General features: G+C 43.5%; 1 protein-coding gene across 1 annotated transcript; it reads right to left on the bottom strand.

The window, feature by feature from the left end:
- Positions 1-773: 773 nt before the first annotated feature.
- On the bottom strand, positions 774-25718 carry pals1b (protein associated with LIN7 1, MAGUK p55 family member b). The gene is made up of 15 exons (XM_048250567.1): positions 25483-25718; positions 20974-21490; positions 19060-19092; positions 17919-18130; positions 14808-14885; positions 11061-11189; positions 9919-10080; positions 6966-7040; positions 6455-6638; positions 6117-6185; positions 5445-5519; positions 3701-3868; positions 2556-2758; positions 1728-1838; positions 774-1409 (listed from the first exon to the last, which is right to left on the bottom strand). The coding sequence occupies exons 2-15, from the start codon at positions 21374-21376 to the stop codon at positions 1233-1235; spliced, it is 2079 nt and encodes a 692-aa protein (XP_048106524.1). The 5' UTR covers positions 21377-21490; positions 25483-25718; the 3' UTR covers positions 774-1232.
- Between the last annotated feature and the right edge of the window lie 166 nt (positions 25719-25884).

A 25884-nucleotide genomic window follows, 5' to 3' on the forward strand; every position in this document is an offset into this window, starting at 1 on the left:
TTATTTTGGAGTTTCAAGACTGGTTTAGTTAGCCACGTGGCCCCTCTTGGCAATAAACACAGACACCCTCCCCTCCCCCAATGAAATGCTAATGCACTGGTTTCAAGGGCTATCAGATCCACAAGACAAAGGATGTTACCGTGCTATACCGTATCCATGTCATGAAATGTGAATGTATTCATGTTTGGTATCATTGTAATAGTCTCAGTACAAGGATTGTAATGATTTAATTGTAAGAATGTTTGGAACATTCTATAAGTGATATTTCTGATGTATAGGATATCTCTCCTCATGCTGATTCAGATAAGAATGCATAGGTGTGAAGTAGGTGTGTGTAGGCGTGTCTGATCCCATCTGGAGAACCAATCACGTGGGCTTGTTTTGCCGCCAATTCTTTCTTTGTTTAACCCATACAAAAGAGAAGAATCAGAAGAACTAGAACTAGAAGATGGAGTACTGAAGAAGAGAGAGAGGTTGATACAGCAGAGGCCATGGCCTCTGTGTCATGGCCTACATAAACCATAGACCATTTTTTACCCTCTCTGTTTGTAACAGAATAAACCTGATTCCTGAGTGTTCCTGAAGTTTGCCAGTCTAAGTACTATCAAATTGCTTTGCTTTTTCCAAAGATAAGTGTGTGTGTGTGTGTGTGTGTGTTTCTGGAGGCACAGAAAAATGTATAGAGCTAATGGTAACATGGGGACAAACAAAAATAGAGTAAAAAGACAAATTTTACATAAAGTCAACTTTTTGTAGAACATTACTGCAAGCTAAAGTCCGATTACTGTAATTGTCCTTTCAAAGTATCTGCATTGGTTCTGAATATTTCAACCGGAACATGTCTTTGAAAGTAGATTTGTAAATACCCTCCTAAGATCCCTTTCTGTTAAAAAGGCAGACTTAACAGTCTACTGTTTTGACCTTCGTACTAAATGGGAATCTCTATGGCAACCATTTGCTTGCAATCTACCAATGGACCATTCTTCCTTACCCTGGGCAGAAAGTCCCTCCCCTTATGACAGAAGCTGATGGGAAATTAGTCCTCACTCCACTTCCTGTCCCCACTGCAGCCCCACAACTGACCTGGAATCATATTATTCGCTAATCTCTCCAGGTCTAAATGATTTAACAGTTCAGGTTTTTTACAGCTACCAGAGCCACTAGTTGTCTGTTCCCAGGTCAGTTGACTGAACTGGGGCAGCACTGCCTGTGCTGAAGGCGTTGTAGGCTCCTCAGCAGAGCCACGAGGAGGGCACCCACTGGGGCTCCACGTCCAGTTTGTCTATGAGGCGCTTCAGATCCTGATAGGCTCTATCCTGGTCATCGTTAATGACGACAGCATCAAATAGGTGGCCAAAGTTCTGCTCCATCTCCTGGGCCTTGTCCACCACATCCTTCAGTTCCTCCACCTGGAGAGGGGAAGAGGAAAGAGGACATGGAGACCTATGCTGACAGCCAGACAAGGTGATAGTCCCCTTGTAGTGAATGGGCAAGCAATATGTGATAAAGATGTCAAATGAGTTATCCTCAATTAGATACTGTATACTGTATAAAACTGTGAATGAAATGTATACAAGCAGTCTTCCAAACATCTGAACCACTTCAGTTTCAATCCCTCATTGTCTTAGCTAGTTAGAGCCACATTGTTTTGTCTTCGGAGTTAGAGCCACATTGAGCATATCTGCACAAAGATAATGACTTGAGTCATTGCATATTTCTACACTTACCTTGGGTGTGCTTCCATCTTTGGACAGCAGGGTGCGCAATCTCTCCAGGGAGGGAGGTGCCATGAAGATTATGTAGGGCTTCAGGTTGGAGGAGCGCAGCACTCGCAGGGACTACAGGGGAAAGAAAGCGGAGGAGAGGAGGAATGAGAACAGGGAAAGCAACATTTGTGATAACAGTGCTACAATACAAACTATTGCAAAGAAAACAAAGACAAGAGCACAGTCGTGTGACCATGTTCATTGAACACTGATAATAAACACTACTAATCCTGATCTCACAACTGCTCTTGAGGTTGTCAGACCTACCATTCATTTACAAAGTCACAGTCATCCTGTTATGATAATTCACATAATTCTTCAAATTGCAAAAAAAAAAAATCCTGCTATTAGGTTCTGGGAAAGGATATAGTTCTCCTGGTATAAACAACACTTTCTCTAGTGGTTGGCTCTGGATTGAGTCTTTTGCTATTTGTGGAGAAGGTGTTTGTGTAACAGGGTCATCTCAGCTCACTCAAAATTTAAACCCGTTCAAACCCGTTCACCCCTACACAAGTCTCTGCCAGAGCACACAAGCCCTGATAATGACCGAGTACAGCATTACAGCATGCACTGAACTACAAGAGGCTGGAAACAGCAGTGTGTGTGCTAACAAAGACACTTGGAAAAACACACACACACACACACACACACACCCATGCGCGCGCGCGCGCACACACACACACACACACACACACACACACACACACACACACACACACACACACACACACACACACACACACACACACACACACACACACACACACACACACACACACACGCGCCTACCCTGGTCTGCAGACAGAGCAGGCAGATGCGTCCCGAGTTGATAACCTGTCGGACAGAGTCGGTAGTGGTTCCATAGAGGTTCTTCTCGAACTCGCCCGACTCCAAGAACTTTCCGGTAGACATATCCGTCTCGAAGTTCAGCCGTGTCACAAAGTGGTACTCGCGCCCATTTACTTCATGAGGGCGGGGCTGTCTGGTGGTGTCTGAGGATGAGGAGGGGTGAAGGGGGATGAGCGGCCATGATTTAAATGCCATTTTCTCTGTTTCTCTTTATGTTTGTGCAGGAAGGCCTAACAGTCTGTTGCACCTGTGTGTCAATAAGCCTTGATACTGATAGAGAGTGTAGCATTGGGAGCAAAAGTTCATTCAAGAGGCAAACTGTTAGTGTTGCTTATAGTACTACATGAAGTGCATGGCCTGAGTGTTCCTCTCTAAGTATAAGTATATATACTCTTTTGATCCCATGAGGGAAATTTGGTCTCTGCATTTATCCCAATCCGTGAATTAGTGAAACACACAGTGTACACACAGTGAGGTGAAGCACACACTAACCCGGAGCAGTGAGCTGCCTGCTACAGTGGCACTCGGGGAGCAGTGAGGGGTTAGGTGGCTTGCTCAAGGGCACTTCACGGCGTGAACATATTACAGAAATCATACACACATCCCCATATACAATCATAAACACATACACACACCCCTTACCCCGTCAGTGCAATCAGACTCTGTGCAATAACTGCTGTGTGAACATGGAATGAATGTGTATGTGCAAGATTAATGTGTATGTGCGAGATGTGCTTGGGTGAGAATGTGCTGGTGTATGTGTGTGTGTGTGTGTGTGTGTGTGTATATATATATATATATATATATATATATATATATATATATATATATATATACACACATATATATACGTAAATATATATATATATATTTTTTTATGCTTCGGATGGCTCCAACAGAATTTCGTTGTATCGCATACAATGACAATAAAGATCTATCTATCTATCTATCTATCTATCTATATATATATCTATCTATATATCTAACACTGTGTCTGTGTGGTGTGTGTGTGTGTGTGTGTGTGTGTGTGCTGTGTTTGTGTGTGCTGTGTGTGTGTGCTATGTGTGTGTGTGTGCCGGTCTTACGTGGCACAGCACTGGCAAACCGATTCGGCTCAGCTGCCAATAGTCTCCTCTTCAGTTCGTCCTGTCGCTTGTTGGGCGGGCCTATCAGAGCAATGGGTCGCTTGCGATTGGCCGGTTGGTGGAACAGAGCCATCTCCTCGTAGGTTAAAATCTCTTCATTGTGGTGCTCTGAGGTGAAGAGAGAGGTAAGTGGAAGGGTGGTGTGACTGGATCTTTACAAACAACTTAAACAAAATGTACTCAATTCCTAGGGTACTTTCCTAATTCATGCACACTCATCACTGTCTGAATTAGACAGTGAGGTAAGGTAAGACCACTGGGAGGGTTTACAGTGTCAGTTTGCATTGCATAACAATAATGAATAAATATGTAAATAAACGTGTAAATAGATAAATATTTAAATAAGCATAGTAAACTAATACATATGAAGCTAATAAGCTTTTTTATGAAAACTTTGCGCTCATCCTCTTGCTTTGTTAAGATGGAGAGTAACAGCTGTAGAAAGTAGCAATAAATGTAAAAAAGAGTAAAAAAACTACTGCATTAAATCAATTAGATTTTGTAATGCATGATCAAAATTCCTTATCATTCTTGTAGACTTGACGGTTATACTCTCTAGATATAGATAAGACATACATCTTAAAGGCTGTGTTGCAGGGTTAATTTTCCAACGAATTTGCGCAATTTGCTTGTTGGTAATAAACATTTAAACTGTTTATTTTATGTTGATGTATTTGATGTTGTTGGGCATCACAAAACGGAATATAATACGAAAAAGTATGTACTATTTTACGGCGGTTTGCAATGATTGTCCTTTCCCCCACAATGCATTGCATTACGTCACCTTGGGGAGACTACAGACCAAAGCCCACCTTGAGACCCTTGAGAGTGACGAGAGAGAGGAGGAAAGAGAGACAAGTAAGAGAGTCGTTTAGTTTCTAGCCACTTATGTTGCTAGGCAACCCTAAACAAATGCTACCGGTCTATTTTTTTAATTTCTCCGGTATTATTGTTGCGTCGTATTCCATTCCAAAAGTCCTCGGTTCAGCCCTGATTCGGCCCTGATCTGAGGCCCCGGTCCAGCCTCAATCATGGAATATAAAAAGTCTGAGGCTTTACCCCAGACACCAGGGTTTTACCCCATAGTGGAAAAGTACCATTGGACTGTGTTAGTGTTGGGGACATCTTGTGACACATCATTGCACTATCACTATTACTATTAATATCCTGATGAGCAATGGCACAATTACACACATGTATAACTAACTGTGGGAGGACAGTAAAGGCTCTGGAGGGTTTAAGAACCCAAACAGCAGCAGCAGTATGGGGACAGTGGGACTCTGGTTAAGGTGGACTCCAATCTCACAGACACTGTGACGTGCTTAGCTCCCTACTGCGCGCGCCCAGACTCGTGGCTACCGTGACCAGGGTGTCTAGGAAAATGGGAGATTTAGGAATTAACTCCACACAGACACAGACACACTCACAGACACAGACACACACACACATAGACACACACGGACAACAGTACATAAGCCTACAAAGTCACAACACACGCACACAAACCTGTGAGTTAAACCTAGGATATCTGATCTCAACTGACCTTTGTGAGTGTCCTTCAACAATCCACGGATATGGATTTGCTGGGTTTGAATGTGTGTGTGTGTGTGTGTGTGTGTGTATGTGTGTGTGTGTGTGTGTGTGTGTGTGTGTGTGTGTGTGTGTGTGTGTCTGTGTTGCTCACCTGTGCTTCTGTCAAGTTTGCGCACACTCCTCTTTCTAGTTTTCTTGCCCTTGTTCTTGGCACACCAGATCTTTCCTGAGAGCAGAGCGATGGAGATTAGAGAGACAAGCACATACACCTCCACAGCAAGAGTCAACTCTGTTTTAACCCTATTCTAACTGCAAGCTAAGTTTCTTGTGTTGTCTTGAGGATCAAAAATGATTAGCCACTATGTTTAACGGAGGACAAAACTCATTTTTTCAACTTGGTATTGGATGACTTTTCCTTGAGTGGCCACAGATATTTTTTTGTAATGATTAGCAGGTTATGTCTTGAAGCAAAATAGATTTGCCGTTTGAAATTGAATTAGGCCAATTTATTTTCAGGTTTTACTAAAGGTCATTTTTTACAGTTAGGACTAAGGGAGTACACAGAATATTACAACAATATATTGTCACCTTCCTAAAATAATGGTATATGTCTTTTTTTCCGTTTTTTTCAGAAAACACAACAAAGTTAACCAAAAAATTAATAGAGATGATTTGTCAAAAAATTACTTGAGCCCTTATTTTACGAAGGTGATGATACGTAAAATGTATATTTGTAAATGTATATTTATATGTATGTGTATATTTGTACACATAAAGCTATATATGGGGCTGTGTCCGTATGCCTGCGGGACTGTGTTATTACCTGCATGTTCTGGGTTCTTATCTGTAATTATCTTCTTCAGAGTTTCCCTCTGTTGCTGGAAGGTCTTTCCTGTTAAAGTGAGAGAGAAAGAGAAAGGGGGGAGGGAGGGAGAGAGAGGGAGAAAGAGAGAATGGATGTAGCAAATTAAAAAAAATTCACGGCTGATCAAAAAAAGACAAAGATGCCAGACTCTCTTCACGAAGTGAAATGATGTAGTGAGTCAGGAAACTGGGCTAGTGCTGGATGGGTCCCAGATGAAAATGTGTGTGTGTGTGCTCTTCTACGTCCAGAGCCCCAGTGTTCTCCCACCCAGTCCCCCAGTGTTTGGTGCCTCTTACCAGGGACGAGGCCTGCGAGGGGCTGGTTGTCCACTTCACCGTCCCTGTAGGCCTGCCACCAGTTGGGGTCATCCTGGCTGATGATGTGCAGGATGTCCCCCCGCTGGAAGGACAGGCCCAGCTCTCGGCACGGCAAGTAGGGGTCCTCCGAGGGGTCGTAATCAAAGTAGGCCTTCACGTGCATCTGAGGGAGGAGGAGAGATGGTCAGGGGGGGTCAGGGTGCTATTCTGAACGTCAGCCACAACAGCAGCAAGGACATAATGGCAAAGGCATGCATACCGTATGTGTAAGCGTGCACACACACACACACACACACACACACACACACACACACACACACACACACACACACACACACACAGAGAGATATACACACACACACACACACACACACACACACACACACATTGTACACACCTCTTGAATGATGCATATGACTAGTGATTTTACCTAATGTTCCATCCACACACACAAACAGAAACACACACATAAACAAACAGATAAACCCACCACACTTTGCCGGTTCGTAGGGTTCTCGCAGGAGTTGGGGATGAGCAGTAAGGTAAGTGTGCCATTCATAGCCAACTGCACAGAGAGAGAAGAATGAAGGGAGGGAGAGAAGGGGGGACAGAGAGAGAGAGAGAAAAACATTAGCAGTGTGCACATGTATCTATAGCCACGTTTACATGGACACTTTTACAGGTTTTTTACAACTGTTCACACACATTATTTTATAGCGCTTTTCTTGATACTCAAACCACATCACATGGAAGGGGGGACCTCACTAGTAACCACCACCAATGTGTAGCACTAACACAGCAACCATTATGCGCCAGAACGCTCACCAGACACCAGCTTGAGGTGGAGAGTGAGGGAGTGCATGAGCCAATTACAGTGGGGGATGATTAGGGGGCCAGATTGAATGAGCCAGGTTGGGAATTTAGCCAGGACACCGGGGAACTCCCTACTCTTCGCGATAAGTGCCATGGGATCTTTAATGACCACAGTGAGTCAGGACCTCGGTTTAACGTCTCATCCGAAGGACGGCATCTCCTACAGTGTCCCCATCACTGCACTGGGGCATTGGGATCTATCTTTTTGGCCAGAGGGAAGAGTGCCACCTACTGGCCACCCACCAACACCACTTCCAGCAGCAACCTAGTTTTCCAAGGAGGTCTCCCATCCAAGTACTAACCAGGCCCACACCTGCTTAGCTTCAGTGATTCAGCTAAGACATGGTATCTGTTGGTCTGGCTGCTGACTAAAACTCTATGTCTATTTTTCAAAACTCTACACACAAAACCCACAATTGCTCACAAAATGCAAAATGCCTCAAATCTCCAGCAAAATGACACACAACATTCAAAATGTCATAAACACATCTTTAAAGCAAACATTCGCCTCACATTATAAACACTTTTGTCATAATATGACATTTTGGATACATCATGTACACACTGTGCTCAAAACCTAAAGCTCTTCTGTCTTTCATGGGATTTATATATGTATTCCATACAAGAGTGAAAGTTATGGTATCTAAAGAGAGAAGTTGAAATACACAGTAAAAATGCAAGCAATATTGAAACCAAAAATAGTGATTTTTGCCAAATAAGTCGCTGTTGTGAATACAGTATTTTACAGCCAACAAGAAAAAAACAAAGCAAAATACAATGACCACCAGATGTACATGGAGTTCTGAAAACGACTGACTACTATCAAATGACTGCTTTTTCCAAAGAAATGTGTGTGTGTGTGTGTGTGTGTGTGTGTGTGTGTGCGTGTGTGTGTGTGTGTGTGTGTGGGGGGGTATGCATTCATAGGCCTATAGGCACTTTCAACTGCAGAAACAAACATTCCTAAGCATTCCTAAGGCATTTCTGGAGGCACAGAACAATGTATTGAGCTAATGGTAACTTGGGGACAAACAAAAATAGAATAAGTCGACTTTTTGTAGAACATAAGCTAAAGTCCGATTACTGTAATTTTCCTTTCAAAGTATCTGCATTGGTTCTAACCTATCAACCGGAAATCTTCTGGGAGCAGATTGAAAGGGTCTATACCTATATAGAGAGTATAGTGTATCTATTCACAGGCCTATACTAAGGCAATGATTGGATGGTGTTCATTAAAGTACTTGAATGTTATGTTTGTCTGTGGACTTAAATTGGTAAAATATGTCTTGTCTTCACCGTGGGATAGTGAGAAACGTAATTTCGATCTCTTTGTATGTCTGGAACATGTGAAGAAATTGACAATAAAGCTGACTTTGACTTTGACTTTGAAGTAATGAGTGTTTACACATGTGAAGAGAGAGTCAAGAACTGGTGATTTAGTGTGCCATTTTGATGGGTTGTGTTGAAAAACGAAATCAAGTTACTTCCTGTTAGATTTTTGTATGTTAGGTAGAAAATTGTGTGTGGTATTTTGCAAAATGTGTTTTAGGAGTCAAACACTGAGAATTAGTGGTTTTGCAGATTTGGTGTGGGGTTATAGCTTTTGGAAGACATGTTTAGAAAATTGTGTGACAAGCAAAGATTTAGTGTGTGAGCAGCAGGAATAACACCTCACCGGAATAAAAATTCTCATAAAAACACCTAAATCAGAATACAAATGCCTGATCCGATCAGACATTTTAATCGGAATGAAAGAGGTGGTGTACACCGTTCATATTCCGATTGAACAGCCATGTATACGGTAAATTGGATTGCCTGCTGTATCTTCTCAAGGAAAAGTAGGCAACAACTACCCTGGAAATCCAGAGTTCTCGCACAATGGAATGGAGAGCACAATGGAATTGTCTCTGCGAGACACTCTGGCAAAGAGCAATGATGCACGTTACTTTTACCCCAACATTCCGGGGAACCAGCTAAACTGATGAAGACAGCGCTGCAACGTTGGAGGACAGTACACATTGGTCGTAGTGTTATCCAATTGCGTCGAAGTCCGAAATAATTCAGAGTAAACATGGTCTAGTGTTATCCAATTGCGTGCAGTGAGATTTTTAAATGCATGCTTGTTGCCACCCCTCGAGTTGGGCCATTACATTGTTCTTTGCCAGACCCTTAATCTTTCTAGATTATCAGGGTCTGGATTTTCCAGGCTAGGCAACAACGGCTATTCCGATCAAAGATTCTAAAGCGCTTGAGAGCACCTAATCGGAATAGAACGTACCACACGTAAATAGACAGATGTAAACAAAAAAAAACAGTCCATGTAAACGTGGCTTATGTGTTTAAGTGTGTGTTGTTCATTGGGTATATGTGTGTGCTTGTTTATTTGTGTATGAATGTGTTTCTTTATTTTTGTATATGTGTGTTGAAGTGTGTGTGAGTGTTTGTGTATTTGTGCATGTGTGTGTTTATATGTGTGTGAGTGTTTGTTTATTTGTGTATGTGTGTGTTTAAGTGTGTGTGAGTGTTTGTTTATTTGTGTGTGTGCGTGTGTGTTTTTGTGTATGTCTTACCATCATCTCCTGTACTTCGCTGATGTTCTTGCCCCTGACGGGGATGCCGTTGATCTCCAGGATCTCGTCCTCTTCCCTCAACAGCCCGCTGCGCTCCGCTGCTCCCCCCTTCACCACACGGCTTACCACCACACGCTGCTGCTCATTACGCACTGTTGCTCCCTAACACACACACACACACACACACACACACACACACACCATGCACATAACACACACACGCACACACACACCATGCACATATCACATGCACACACACACACACAACACAAAACATACACGCACACACACACACACACACACACACACACACACACACACACACACACACACACACACACACACACACACACACACACACACACAAACACATTGTAGGTTAATCTTCACAGATCCTGGATTCACAGGTGGTCCTTTGTGGTCTTTAAATAGCTTAACACTAACATGCTCTTAACAATTAAGACCGTACTACTACTAAGATGCATTGTACACACATACATAATTAAAGCAACACCATGGAGTTTTTCAACCTTCATAATATATTTCCAAGACCCTTGTGATGGTACATCGACTTACAATGGGTTGAATGACACGTCTGCCATAGCCTGACGGGGTCTGTATCGCTTTTACTGGCACTACTGAACTTCAGGGTTCTGGTAACCCGAGCACAAAAAGAACTACAAAATTCGACTGCTTTAGGGCATACCTCACTTTCCCCACCACAGGTAGCCAATAGGCTACTATAATGATAATGGCCTGCAAACGTGAGCTACGCGATCTTTTGGCGTTTGAAAAAAATAAAACCCATGAAATTATATTCATATGACATGCTGAAATAAATGCCTCTGTACCTGGGATGAAGACATTTCACACGCAACGCAGGCAGTCTGCCCAAGACGTGAGAACTCCTTTTGCAGAGTTCGGGGGTATCGGCTTGTCAACAAATGCACGTGTATGGTGTAACCTTGAGAGATTTTACGACAGTAGTAGAAGACAATACTGTTCCCCAACTGTAGGGGGACCCCGAGAGCAAAACTTACATGGCGTTGCTTTAAAATGTATAGATCTGTGTGTACAGTATGTGTGTGTGTGTGTGTGTGTGTGTGCGAGAGAGTCTTTGTTTAGTGTTTAGTAAATCCTACCAGGGGTATGTCCCGAGTCTTCTGCAGCCGTACGAGTTTGACTGTGTCTCCATACTGAGAGAGGGCCATTTCACTGGGCTCAGGGTCCACTTCCTGCTCTGCCACACCGTCATGGGCCTCCATCAGAGCCTATCGGAGAAAGGGTGAGACAGAGAAGGATGGAGGAGAAAGAGAGAGATGGAGTGGGGGAGAGAGAGGGAGATGGGGAATGGGAGATTGGAAAGAGGGGAGATGGAATGGTACAGAGTCAGAAAAATGAAGGGATGGAGAGGGAGAAAAGAGAGATATGACACAAGAACATTGAGAGGGAAGAGTGGAGAGGAGAGGTAAGGAGAGGGCCAGTATTAACCAAAGGAAAAGAAACAAGCCTATTTGAGTCTTCAGACTGAAGCATCTGCAGATCACCCAAAGCCTGTCACTTCAATATACAAATGGAAAAGATGAAGCAAGGCCCAATGTCTTAGCATGTGTGTGTATGTGTAAGTGTGTGTGTGTGTGTGTATGTGTGTCTGTGGGGCTTGTCAAGTTGTGTCATCTCTAGTGTTGACCATTGACATGAAAACAGCCAAAGCAGACATGGTGTTCAGGGAACGCTAATGAGGGGTCATTCAGGGGCACTGAATCCTGAACCCCCAGTTGTGAGGGGGCAGTTCTAATTAGTGTTGCCTTTTCATAATAGCAGCTCAGACTGAGCAGTAGTGAAACTATGGCTGGCAGAAATGGACCACAGAACAAATAGGGAGAAATTTCCTACTCGAACTGCAACCACATGTGAAGACCCCCTCTGGCCAAAATTAATGTTTAAACCTCTTGAACATGTCTATTGGGTGTTACCAGACACGAGTGAAATAAACGGTAAACACCATGGCTGAGTATTTATGGTTTAGATGGCCAGTACACCTGTTGATGTTTTAGAATATCGAATCAGAACAGTTGCGTGAATACATCTATGCTGACCGGGACCATCTCATTTTGAGGTAATCATTTACATTAGTATTTCAATTATTAGGATTAAAGGGACATTAAGTTGATTTTATTCTTCCCAAATTTGGATTGTTTCAGTGATATTATTCATATTTTTGATAATATGATCCCTCATTCCTCATAAACCTTGTAGATGTCTGTTAATGCTAGCAGGTCTACAAGGAATGTAATGCTAATTCTAACCTATTTCTTCCATACAGGTTTGGGGCAGCCGTGGCCCACTGGTTAGCACTCTGGACTTGTAACCGGAAGGTTGCTGGTTCGAGCCCCGACCAGTGGGCCGCGGCTGAAGTGCCCTTAAGCAAGGCACCTAACCCCTCACTGCTCCCCAAGCACCGCTGTGGTTGCAGGCAGCTCACTGTGCCGGGATTAGTGTGTGCTTCACCTCACTGTGTGCTGTGTTTCACTAATTCACAGATTGGGTTAAATGCAGAGACCAAATTTCCCTCGCGGGATCAAAAGAGTATATATACTTATACTCACACATACAAAACGTAACTATCTGCTAAACAGACATTTTCCCCAGTTCCTGCTTGCCCCTCTTCCACACAGCCCACAGCAAGATGTCTCTCATCATCTCATCTAGTCTTGTGTCAACTGCCTTCTGCTTGTTAGCCGTTAGCCAGCAATGCTGTCCAGCAGCTGTTTCCTCTGGCTCATCTGACGTGACAAGCTCAGCGCTCTCCGCGATTAATGGGTGTCAGTCTGAATTAGGCTCCCCACACATGCTAAAGCCAGAGGCTGGGAAGAGAGAGAGAGGGAGAGAGAGGGATGGAGAGAGAGAAAGCAGGAACCTGTGCTAGGGCTAAGCCCTGAACGGACTTGCAATCTCAGCGCTAATCTCCCAGCATCCCACTCACCGCCACAATAGCCATCACAGGAGTGTGCCAGAGAGAGAGCTCACCACACATGGACACGACACCCAACAACCAACACACACACACACACACACACACACTGCTTCACCAACTTCAATGCAGACGCATGTATAAATACAGATACATAAACAGATGCATACAGGCACACCCTTCAACCAACAGACACAGACAGTGTGTTCGGATACCGATGCCTTCCATACACAATTATGGAGACAAAGCTATGAGTATGACCACTCAGTAATCACTCCCAGTGTTTCCCATACATTGACTTATTTGTGGCGGCCCACCACAATATCAACATTGACCACCACACAATGATCTTCCAGGTTGTACTAAATTGTGCTTAAATCTGGTTAGCATCATAACCACGCTGCGCTAATTTGTTAAAAACTGTTGCATTCAAGTTAATTCTGCAAACCTACCACCACAAATATAATTTAATTCTGTGGGAAACACTGACTCCACATGGTGATGTTGATGTTGACACAATGAACTTCACATCTCTCAACATCCTGACTCTTTATCTTCCCCTTATCTCTCTTCTCTTTCTGTCTCTCCATGTCTTTCATCCTCTCTTCCACTTCCTCAGTTCCTCAGCCTCACACAGTGCACGCCACATAGCCTTTAGTCTTACCAGTCCACATTTTCCACACTGTTTCACCAATGAATCTGTTGTTTGTTGGTCTGTAAATACCACACAGGTGGGCAGACATACACCACACATGTAGATGTCGCCTAAAGGGCCCCACAGACACAAAAAACACACACACATCTATAAAGAAACAAGCACACAGACAGAGACACACGTGCCTGCACACACACACACAAACACACACACACACAGACACAGACACAGACACACACACACACACACACACACACACACACACACACACACACACACACAATAACTCTCTCTCTTGGGGAAACACACCCTTGTGGCGCTTCTCCCCAAGCCGAGACCCTGGCACCATGCCGGCGGGGGCGTGAATACAGACGGCTGGGGCGCGATCAGGGCTAATCCTCGTCGTGGGCACCCTGCCCTGTCCTCTCTCCCTCTCTCTCATCTGCCTGACCCATGGCACGCAACCCTACCCAGAATCCACCCGTCTGCCAGCTCACTCACTCGCTCAATCACTCCCACCCGCTTGTGTCTGAGGCGATCTGGGAGCCTTTGCTGGATATGGCTCTTTGTTGTGACTGGACGCTGTCACTTACATGCGAATCGCTTTTTCTTAGAGGTGGTGCAGAGGTCTACGTGCACAGATTTTCTTTGCCTGTATTGGTCTGACCTTGTGATCCGATTTCATTCCCTTGTGTTGTTGGGACTTTGTGGGACCTCAAAAATAGGACCTTATTGTGTGTGTGGTCTTAGCAAGTCAAATGAGCTTGTATGAGTCTTTGTATGTCAAAGTGGCATTGAGATTCCGAGTAAGTGGTCTATTTTCATAGTCCAAGTGAGTTCACCTAGTTCTATGCTCATTGACAGTTTGGTATATGTGGCGAAGTTTGTGCGAAGTTTGTGTGTATTCACAGCAGGTGTGTGTGTGTGTGTGTGTGTCTCCGACTGATTTGTCTAAGTACAGTAGCTGGTGTGTGTCTCAATGCATGTCTTTGTTAATAGGTGTCCATGTGTCGCCCAATTGTATCTGTATCTGAAGTCTGGATTTGTCTGTCTGTTTGTTTGTGTGTGTTTGTTAGTCTGTGTATGCCTATGTTGTCTTAGTGCACTTGTGCGTGAAAGTCTTACCCCCAGGCAACACTGAAAACAAAACTGAAGCAGAATGTACGCGCCATGCAAGTACAGCGAAAAAAAAAAAAAAAACGTCGTTAGTGCCCCTCTATCAAATCATCTGCTAACAGATTGAGGCGAATTCTTGCCTACCTGGACGTGGGGAGAGGTGAGCAGTGCTTTGAGTTCCAGGCCCTCCTTGTGCCGGCTGGACTGGATGGCACTCTCCACCTGAAGAGAGAAGAAGGTGAAGAGGAGGACGGAAATAAGGAAAGTTTCTAAAATTCAGTTGCAACATAACAAAACATATATTTTCTTTCTGTTTTATATATGGTGACAGGCAAGTGGGAGAGAGAGATCAGGCTGAATTCGGGAAACGGCCTCGAGCTGCATTCGAACCTAGAACTCTGGGCACTTGGACTTGTATCTGATGTGCGTTCAAATTCGCAAACATGTGTGAACGTTTGCAAACAGTCTGCGGAGGTAGTTCTCCACAAACATACAGTGGAACTTGATGAAGGACGTGAGCTTGATGAAGGTAACAATGCAATTACCGTTACAATGGAAAGTTATCACCAAATCGTTCAAATTTAACTGTTCAAAGAAAACATGTTCACCACGAACGTTCGCCACTGTTTGCCACATTTGAACGCACCTCTGCGCACCCTGAGGACTCTTGCACCACAGCCCCCCCCCGCCCCCAAAAGGACCCTGAAGGTTCTAAACAGCATCTCAGACAACAAATAGCACAACGTTTTCACAAAATAAATATTCAACTGGAAGTGAGAACCCTTTAAAGCTTGTGCACAAAATCTAGAAAAGAACTTACTCCTTTTAAGAGGGCAACATTTATCTTTCAATAGTTAAAAAAACATAGTGATTTAAAGACTTTTGCAACTAAAAGTACAGCCATATTTTATATATATTTTATGTAGCTTTGCAAGACTCATACATCCGGATGTCTATCCAGGACAGCCCAGTTAGCACCTGGGTGATGCTGGTATGCACAGAGGTGACCAGGGTCATCTCAAAGGGCTTTGGAGAGTGCAGCCAAGGATTGAGCTACACTTGAGTTGTCCCCTGCAACTTGGAGCTTTAGCTGGGATTCTAATTAACTTAAGTTAACAGGTGTGTGTGTGACGTGTGTGACAATACAAGGGAACTGATATCAGTTACATGGCCCAGAGTGGTCATGGTGTTTTAAAGGAGTTTAGTGCCTGACAGACAACACGAAACACTGTAGTACTGATATTATTAAGTTAACAGTGACCAAAGCACGCAAAAGCTTAACTGATATTTTTCATGGTATTCTTATTTTTTAAAGAATGTTTTAACTTCTGAAATGTCTTAATATGATGATTCACAAATATTTAAAACATCATATATTAGAGGAGAAAAACATGTTCACTTTCTCAACATATCAAATCAAAAGTTCTGAATAGATTCTGACAAATGTCATCGAATGTAGATGTCAAGTACCCACTGTAAAAAAGTCTAGGGCAAAATAGTCTGTACTCTACACAAATACAAAAATTCACACACTTTCCCTACATGCCAACACACATAGCATTCATCACCTGGGTAGCCGTGGCCTACTGGTTAGGGCTTCGGGCTTGTCTGAAGGGTTGCCGGTTCGATCCCCGACCCAGTAGAAAAAATGTGGGTGAGGCAAGTGGTTGAGCACTGCTCTCCCATGCCCACACCCACGGCTGAAGTGCCCTTGAGCAAGGCACCTAACCCCTCACTGCTCCCTGAGCGCCGCTGTAGCAGGCAGCTCACTGCTCCGAGTTAGTGTGTGCTTCACCTCACTGTGTGTTCACTGTGTGCTGTGTGTGTTTCACTAATTCACGGATTGGGATAAATGCAGAGACCAAATTTCCCTCACGGGATCAAAAGAGTATATATACTTAAATATACTTATACTTACTTATATACCTTAAAATAATGAGATATTTTTCTATGTGTAATTTCAAATCAAGACGTCATGCTGACAAATCTGATGATCTTTCTCTTTCTCTGTAACAGGTACGAGATGACATAAGATACACAGTCAGTCAACCAATCACTCTCCCTCTCTCTTTTCCCTCTTTCTCTCTCTCTCTCTCTCTCTCTCTCTCTCTCTCTCCTCCCCTCTTGCTGCCCCGTTCACCCTTAGGTCGGAAGGGGATTACCGGTCGTGCCAGCCAATCAGAGTACAGGAGGCCATAGCCACTTAGTTTAGACACACTGACGCTCAAACAATTTCTGTCTTGTTAAGCACGTGGGAGCTGTACACAGGTGTATGTGTATGTATGTGTGTGTGTTTTTCCCCCCCCCCCACCCCGCCCACAATCTCCTTCCCCCTACACACTCTGCTCTGCACTGTCAAGCACAACGAGGACAGACTCCTTCTCCACACTCACTTTCAGATGTCTCAGGAACCTCACAATATACAAGGGAACCAGTTTGTCTCCCTTACACTCTTACCTTTCCCTACTGTTCCCTACTGTTCCACTGGATTCATTTTAGACACACACACAGATATGACAATGCATAATCTACTTTAGACATCACAGCTGCTGAATTCCTTATCACCGGTCTAAGACATCTCACTCACACACTCTACTAGAATCAATCTTACTCAACAGCTTAAGCGGTATTATGACTATGAGCTGGCTGTATTGCTGTGTCATTAAGCCTCCCCATTTATCCACTGGTGCCAGTACAGACCTCAGTATACCAATAGCCATACCCAAAAGCTATTGTTAATAAGGCCAAACTATACAGGGTGTGGCTATAATAACCAGACAGTCATTTTTAAAAGTATATACGAGTTATACAAGTGACACGTTTTCTTTCTTACAACTGAATTAACGCATTAGCCTCATTATTATGATACCCACACCATTTACATTGCATGACACTGGACTTATTACAGTGGAACAACACAACTAGGTATAGTGCAATAAAATGTAATATATATAAATTGCAATATGTAAAATGTAAAATGTGTGAGAAACAGCATATTAATACATTGTAATAACATACACCTCTGAGAGTTTAAGTACTATGTAAATTCATAAATACATATTCAACCGTATACTCAAGTACAGTATCTGCAATGCAAGGAGGTCTAGGGATAAAATGAAGCATGGTCAGGTTAATACAGTGCCAAGCCAGCTGACATTAGCCATGCTCCATGCTGGCTGGCGTGCCGTGTGTGTGCATGTGTGTTTGTGTGTGTGTGTGTGTGTGTGTGTGTGTGTGTGTGCATGGTGTGCCTACCTCCTGGCAGAGCCTCTGTGCCTGGGCGGTGAGGGGGAAGGGGGGGCTGACGCGCTGCATGCCCAAGGCGATGGCGCAGTGCAGCTGGAAGGCCGTCTGGAAGTCGGAGGTCCGCAGCAGCTCCACCACTAGCTGCAGGTCCTCCTGGCTCTGCTGGTCCGCGCCCAGGCAGTGGTGCACCTGCTCCAGGGACACCAGCAGGTCATCCAGCTCTGGTACACACACACACACAGAGACACGCTGATGAGTATGGGTGTCCGCAAGGGTCTGGTACGGTAGTGACACATTCTACTTAAACACAGTGGCACCAGTCTAGTGTGTGTGTGCGGGTGAGTGAGTGAGTGTGTGTGATACTCTGTCACTTTCTGTGATCTATGATCTGTGTTGTGTTTTGTGTTAATGCATTTTTTAAGCATTTTAACTGGTAGCTGTGTAATATATTGCCCCTCAGGGAACTTCTGCTTTTTGAGCAAACAAACAAACAAACACCCACATATTGACACCTTTGCACAGATCTAAAGTGCTTCAATGCCACAGCACTTAATGACAAATCAGTCATGGAGAATGAATTCACTCTCCCCATGTGCTCGACTCCGGTGTGGCTGAACTGGTTACACCTGAGGTGTGTTCAAATTCAGCAAACAATGGCGAACATTTGTGGTGAACGTGTTTTTTCTGAACGGTTAAATTTGAGCGATTTGGTGTTAACATTCCATTGTAACAGTAATTGCATTGTTGCCTTCGTCAAACTAACGTCCAGTTCCACTGTCTGTTCGCGGAAAACTACCTCCTCAGACTGTTTGCGATTGTTCGCAAACGTTCGCTGAAAACTCAAGGTTAACGGAAAACTGTTTGCAAACGTTTGCCTATGTTTGCAAATTTGAACGCACCTCTGGTATCATAATAAATGAATTCCTGGTACTGTCGTCCGCCTCAAACTGGTGTGGCATACAGAGCTCTGGACACTCCGTTCGTCCTCAGACAGGCCATTTGTTAATCTGATGTTTAATTGAGTGTGACACGGGGGTCATACGCGGTAATGAGGTGAGACTGAAGGTGATTAATTACCTTTGGAGGAGGAGGAAGAGGAGGGAAGGGGGGCACCAGGACACTAATGACACAAAAAGAGACATCAGCTTACCTGACAGATGACTATTATCACGAGGGTAGTCTTCTGAGAGCGGGGACCACAGCAACGTAGAGAATGGGAGAGACAGGCAGACGGTCAGAGAGGTAGGAGGGCAGACAGGCAGGGAGGGAGTCAGACAGACAAGAAAAGAGATTGAATGGGTGAATGTAGCATCCCCAAGGGTGGAGGGGTTTATCCTTTATTAGCAATATTGTCTTTATAATATTATATTAATATTTAAATCATATTTATAATATTTATGTATCACACAACTGTTGTACACCAAAAATAAAGTTTAATCTATCTTTCAAAACTGTCTGTCTAATAAGTGCTTAATTTTGTTCCGTGTTAAAAGAAATACTTTCAAGAAAGCAAGAGAGCACATTCCAAACCATACACATGCCCAATCTATACATAGCATGAGGCTATACACAATGACAGGGTACATATTTAGAGATCATATCATACAGCTGTTTGAAATATGCACATACTACACTGTTTTGGTTTTGAGCATCTTTAAATCATCTTTAAGTTTCAGGCACTATTCATGACAGAATCACAAAAACTCATTCCAGACTACTGAGTGATTGCCTTCCAACTGCTTCCTGTAAACAATTATTTCTCTCTTCGCTCTTTGTGGTCATCTCTCTCTCTCTCTCTCTCTCTCTCTCTTCTCTCTCTGTGTTCTTCCAGGACAAAAAAGAATGCATTCCTTGTGACCTGCTCATAATACTGACAGCGTTCCAAACCACACAAACAGATCTCTTTCTCTCCCAGCTGAAAGCACTGCAGAAAATTGCTCTTCAAGACAAACTTGTTTTTAACTGCCCAAAGACACACCATGTCCAAGAGATTTTCATGCAACATAGAAACATATTATGCCGGAACCACTATTCCTGATGTCCAGTACGGACATGTAGGCCTACTCATCTACTCAGGAAGTGGTAAGTACCAAGCACACTTAGGTCTCCTGCTCAGATTATCCCTTGTAATTCTGTGTTAAACTCAGTTTAGCACAATGCGATATATACAGCATGAAATGATAGAGGCCATACAATATGCAACTGTAACAGTTAGGCAGAAGCCTTAGAACTGAATCTTCAATTTTTTTTACAACTATACTATACTATACATATTTTTTTCAGTTAGACTGATAATACAAATCAACATCATCTCCTGTGCTCTGCTTGACTGTGACTGTGATCTCGATTCAGGATGAAGTGTTCCCTTACGTACAACATGCTTCTGGAACTTGCTTCATGCCAGTGCCACTCTTAATGAGCTTTAATCTTCAGTATCCGGGCATGGGAATTTACAGTCTATTGAGGATACAGAGAGCTAGAGGTTTACACCTCCCAGCTCTCCAACCTCCTTGGCTTCGGTCACACTATAACCCTTTAGGGACAGGCACCCTACACATCAACCACATCTAGAATCATCTAGAATCAAGCCTCTTTCTGCAGCCATTAAGTGCATAGCTTGTGAATATTGTATAACTTTATAGTGTATTTATTCATTCATTCATTTCAGAGGCTACCAAACAGCCAAGGCACTGAACCAGTGAACTTAACAATGGTAATGCATCTCCGTCTCACATACAGACCAGAACTGAGACACATTGGCAGTGTCACACTAGAGGCAAGTGCTAGTCTCCTACATATAAGTATAGAGGTTCTCTGTAGGTTCTATACTGTAAAAAGCCAAAGATTGTCTGAAATACCAGACAAAGCTTCTGTACCGTTCTGAATAGTCCCTAGAAGACCCTACTGTGACGACCTCATGTGCCACATGATGAATGCAAAGATATGCTGAAGACACAAAGAACTGTTGAGAACCACTGGACCCTTTCAATGAGCCTATTCCAACATGAGAAGAACATTGGCTCCATTCCTCTAGTTATGATGAACCCTTCCAGCATCCACTCACCGAGTCCAGCATCTCCACCGTCAAAGGCTGGCACTGACTCCTTCCTGTCCGACTCAGTTGGCTCAAACGTGGGGTTGTCGATGCCCACCTTGGGACAAGGGTCCTGGGAGAGCTTTTTGAGCCGCAGCGAGGAGTTGATGCTGGTTGTCGTCGTCGTTGTCTGGGCCTGCCGCTGGCGTCCTTCCTCTTCTCGCTTCTTCCTCAGCTCCTCCTGGTAGTGCTGGATGCGCTTCATCTGTGCCGAGCAGCGCGAGGGCTCGGTGTGGGTGGGCGTGGTGGTGTCATCTGTGATGTCGTCCCACTCCAACGCCCCGTGATTGGTCCCAGGTTTGTTGTGTGCTGTGCCCGCAGATCCGGTTTGGGAGTCGCCCATAATGGAGCCATTCATGTGTGATGTGATCATATTTGGATGTGTGTGTGTGTGTGTCTTGCTTTGGCATAAAGAGATCACAGGAATAGGCTATCGAGTACTCTTGTCAAAGAGGCATCCATTGCATGTTCACCATCTTGTTGCCATCTGCAATCCAAAGGTATAGTTGAACTACAATTAGATTCATTTTCAGCACATTAGTACAAGAGACAGCTTGAACTTTGACATTAAAAAAGAAACAAATTTATTTATATGGAGAGCCTCTCGAAGGTTCTTATTTATTCAACGGTAACAGTGGGGCTACAACTAACATTTGTTTTCATAATTGATTAATCTGTTGATTATTTTCTTGATTAATCAATTAGTTGCTTGATCGATGTCCGAAAATAGTGTAAAATGTCAGTGTTTCCCAAAGTCCAAGATTATGTCTTCAAATGTCTTGTTTTGTCCAAATGCCAAAGATATTTAGTTTACTGTAATAGAGGAGTACCGGTAAGTAAAGAGATAGATAGATAGATAGATAGATAGATAGATAGATAGATAGATAGATGGCTGAGCTGAGCTGTACGAGGGGAGCAATGGATAAAGTTTCAACATTTCATGATGACATACATGTAGTTTAAACATTTCATCTTTGTGTTTTTCCAGGTTATAAATGAGTCACCCTTGACCAATTACCCAAAACCTATGGTAAACCTTTTCTTTTGGCATGGAAATTCATACAAATAAACAAACAAACAAGATATGTCTAAAATAGTGTTCAGAGTTCTTCAGTCTCTGACTTCACACTGAAAGTCAGGAAAGTGTACCTTAGAAGAATAACCTTAGAATGTATGTTACAAGATCAACTCCACAAACACGGATGTGTGTGTATGTCTAAACTTATGCATATGTGTGTTAGGATGTGTGTGTATGTTTAAACGTATGCATATGTGTGTTAGGATGTGTGTGTATGTCTAAACTTATGCATATGTGTGTTAGGATGTGTGTGTATGTTTAAACTTATGCATATGTGTGTTAGGATGTGTGTGTATGTTTAAACTTATGCATATGTGTTAGGATGTGTGTGTATGTTTAAACTTATGCATATGTGTGTTAGGATGTGTGTGTATGTTTAAACTTATGCATGTTTAAACTTATGCATATGTGTGTTAGGATGTGTGTGTATGTTTAAACTTATGCATATGTGTGTTAGGATGTGTGTGTATTGGTGAGTGTATTGTGTGAGCATCTGTGTTTACATTACATTACATTTGGCTGACGCATTTTTAGCCAACTAACAGTGAGAGAGAGAGATAAAGGCAAGGGGACTAAACCACTGTGTAACCTGACCCATGATTGCTGTGGATTACTTTCTATTTAAAGTGTAGTGTGGGTATTAATCAGGATTAGGAAACTTTGGGCATGGGACTACCTACAGCACCACAAGGTGTCTTGCGTGGACTTTGAAGGACACCCCAGCCCTGTCACTCTGTTCCTGGGCCCTTATTTGAGTCCCCTCCATAGTCACTACCCAGAATCCTCTGCTTTCTAGTTTTAACTAACCCCCACACTCTAAGCACAACCATATTTTAATATCATTCTGGCATCAACTGCCTGAACTCTGGGATGGATCCATCTACTTCTGCGGATCCCACTATTATTCCAAGCCACCTGGCCACTGTGCCATTAGCGAAACTAGAGGGTGGCATCACATGTTCTCTAGCCCATGTAAATTCAAATAGAGAAAGAGATGTAGGGAAACATCACAAAAAGACCAGAAAACTTGTTCTCAGAGAGATAGAGAGAGAGAGAGAGAGAAACCACAGCCTAAAAAATTGAGAGAGTCACAGCATCAAAAGATGGTTCTTTGGCAAAACCAGTTAAAGGTGCTCTAAGCAATGCTGGGTAACATCACTTCTGTTGACATTCAAACAAAACAGAAAGCTAGCTCGCTACTTTGTCCCCCTCCCTCCAGTGCAATTGAAACTCTCCTAAACGCGCATCTCGTCTGTGATTTGCTGGAACAGTTTGTTATGTTTTTATGGGCTAGGTTTGCCCAGGTTGTTTTTGTTGCCGTTTCTGGAGCCTGGGCTGTCCACAGAGATCGCGTTTTTTTACAGTGATATTCAGGACACAGACAGCTAGCGGTTGGTTAGGTGATGTTTACAGTAAGTGACATAAAATGTTTTAGCCTAAAACACGCATGGCATCACTTAGAGCACCTTAAAGGTTCCACTCAACCCCTTGAGGGGTTCAATCACGTCTCTGTGATGAGGAGTCCTTGTTGAAGGTTCAGCTGGTTAAACCTGAAAGGTTCCACACGGTTCTCTGACTAGGATAATAGTCCTTTTCCTTATGAGTAGCAGAGCTGAACACCGCAAAAGCAGGAATTTGGAGTGAATAAAACCAAATTACGTGGAAGAGTGGAGTCAACCATTCTCTCTATGTAATGAGTCAGAGAAGGACTGTGAGAGAGGCTTCTACCCTCCTGTGTCTGCTCAGGGGCACGTCGCTCCCGGACACTAACCCCCCACAGAGATAGGTCTAATCAAGCCTGACAGGTCATCACTATCCTCCCCTCCCCCATCCTTCACTCTCTCTCCCTTTCTCTCCTCTTCCTTGGTGAACTCTTTACGTCGGTGCATCTCTCTCTTGTCCCTCGCTCTCCCAGCTGCTGCCTTTCATCTAGCAGGTCTTTGTCCCTCTTTTCTCTCTCTGTCTTTTCTTTTTAAACCACCTCTTCCTCGTTCTCTTGGCTATCCCCACCTCTTCCTGGTATTTAGCTCAGTTTAAAGCCCCACATGGCTGATGGGAGGGGAACCATCCTACTCCGCTACCATCTGTTCACCTGTGGCTTTGACGCAACACACTCACACACACATTTTGCCAACGTTTCACATGGTCCTCTCTTTCTATGAACATGAACTCCATGCTTTCCTGTAAACCTTTGCTGTTCGTTTACAATATGTTTTCTCTTTACAAACACTGGGTGATTGATATTTGATGTAGCCTACAATGCTAAAATCACTAAACTGAGTTAATCAAGTTAACTGATGACCCTGAGCGTAACCTCAACACCAACCTGGGCCATACCCATGACTTTTAATCTGGGACTTTTCAAGGCCTGCCTGAGCTCCCAGCACTCCTCCATTAGTTAGCATATTCCCGAGCTCACTAACTCCAGATTAAAATGAATGTACATAGGCCTACAGTATAAAGTAGAATCATTTAATGTGTTCATTTAAGTGGAAATGGAATATTCAAAATGTAATTCCATGAATCATTTTAGTGAATTATAAACAAACTATTTATAAAGGGTTAATTTGGATTTCATTCAAATGCAGGAAGATATTAAGGTCAGGTCATAGACCTTAAAACGACAGCATTAATGTTGTTTCACATCGATTCCTAGAGGCATGCATCTATTGGCACGTGTGTTTCTGCTGATGTGATGTTTTCAAAGCACCTGGACAACATCAGAGGATACAGATTAATCATGTGTCGTTATTAAAACGCACAAACTATCACTTTTTTTCAAATGTATCATTGCGTTCACAGGCCAAAACTTAAGATCCACGCCACCAAGGACCTCCGAACCAAGAGGACAAGTTGCCAAGAAAGGCAGAGGTCGTGCCCTACCACAAAGGTTACCATACCACTGGTTATGATGCCTGAGAGAATCCTCGTAACCTCCTAGAAAGTAAGAGCGCCGAATATGGACACAGCTCCGCGGCAGCAGAACACCAACTAATCTCTCTGGTCTAAATATACATTGTTCTCAAAGCATTTAGGTCCATATACGCTGTTGCCCCCGCTCGATTACACTTGTTAAACACAACTTGTGTGTTCTTAGGTGGGGAACTTCTTTATGCAACACTGTAACGTCTGCGACATCGTAAACTCATTTATCTGCGTTGTTTTGCAACAAAGATTTATCATTAGCCTACTCCAAACGACGAAGTTTCAATACATGTTAGGACACTGACCTCTCATCCCGTCCCCAGGGTTTAGTGAAGTAGCCTACGTAGTACTCTACGGCTAAGTAAATAACATTCCAACAAGGGACGGCGGCGGGGAAGGCATAACATGAAGGCTATTCTAACAACACAAGCCGAATAATTGTAGAAGCTATGTAAGAACTTGCAAGTCGACCTTACCGTAAAAGTTGAGATGGGTGGTTGGCCCTTAAATGATTTCCAGGAAACGAAGTCAAGATGCAGAAGAAGACTGGTGAGATACTGTGCGTAATGGTGAGGAAAAAGTTACTCTTTGTATTGTTTTTTTGTAGTGTAGGCCTAGTGGTCTTCGTCTCCGTTGGTCATACGGAGTCTCTTAATAAATTGCAGAATCTTAGGGAGGCAGCATGGGCGCTCAGCTTAAGCCATCTCCTTGGCAACTCAACATGTGATCTTTACATGGACGCAGACACGCTCCTCGCCCTCTGAACCACCGCCGCTCCGATGATTGGTCGGAAGGCAATAGTAGGCTGCGCAGTATGTTCAAGTGGACCTAATGCATCTCGCATTCCTTGTGCACCATCGTTCATTAGTAAACGAGGA

This window comes from Alosa alosa, chromosome 8 (assembly GCF_017589495.1).
Source record: "Alosa alosa isolate M-15738 ecotype Scorff River chromosome 8, AALO_Geno_1.1, whole genome shotgun sequence".
Classification (NCBI taxonomy): domain Eukaryota; kingdom Metazoa; phylum Chordata; class Actinopteri; order Clupeiformes; family Clupeidae; genus Alosa; species Alosa alosa.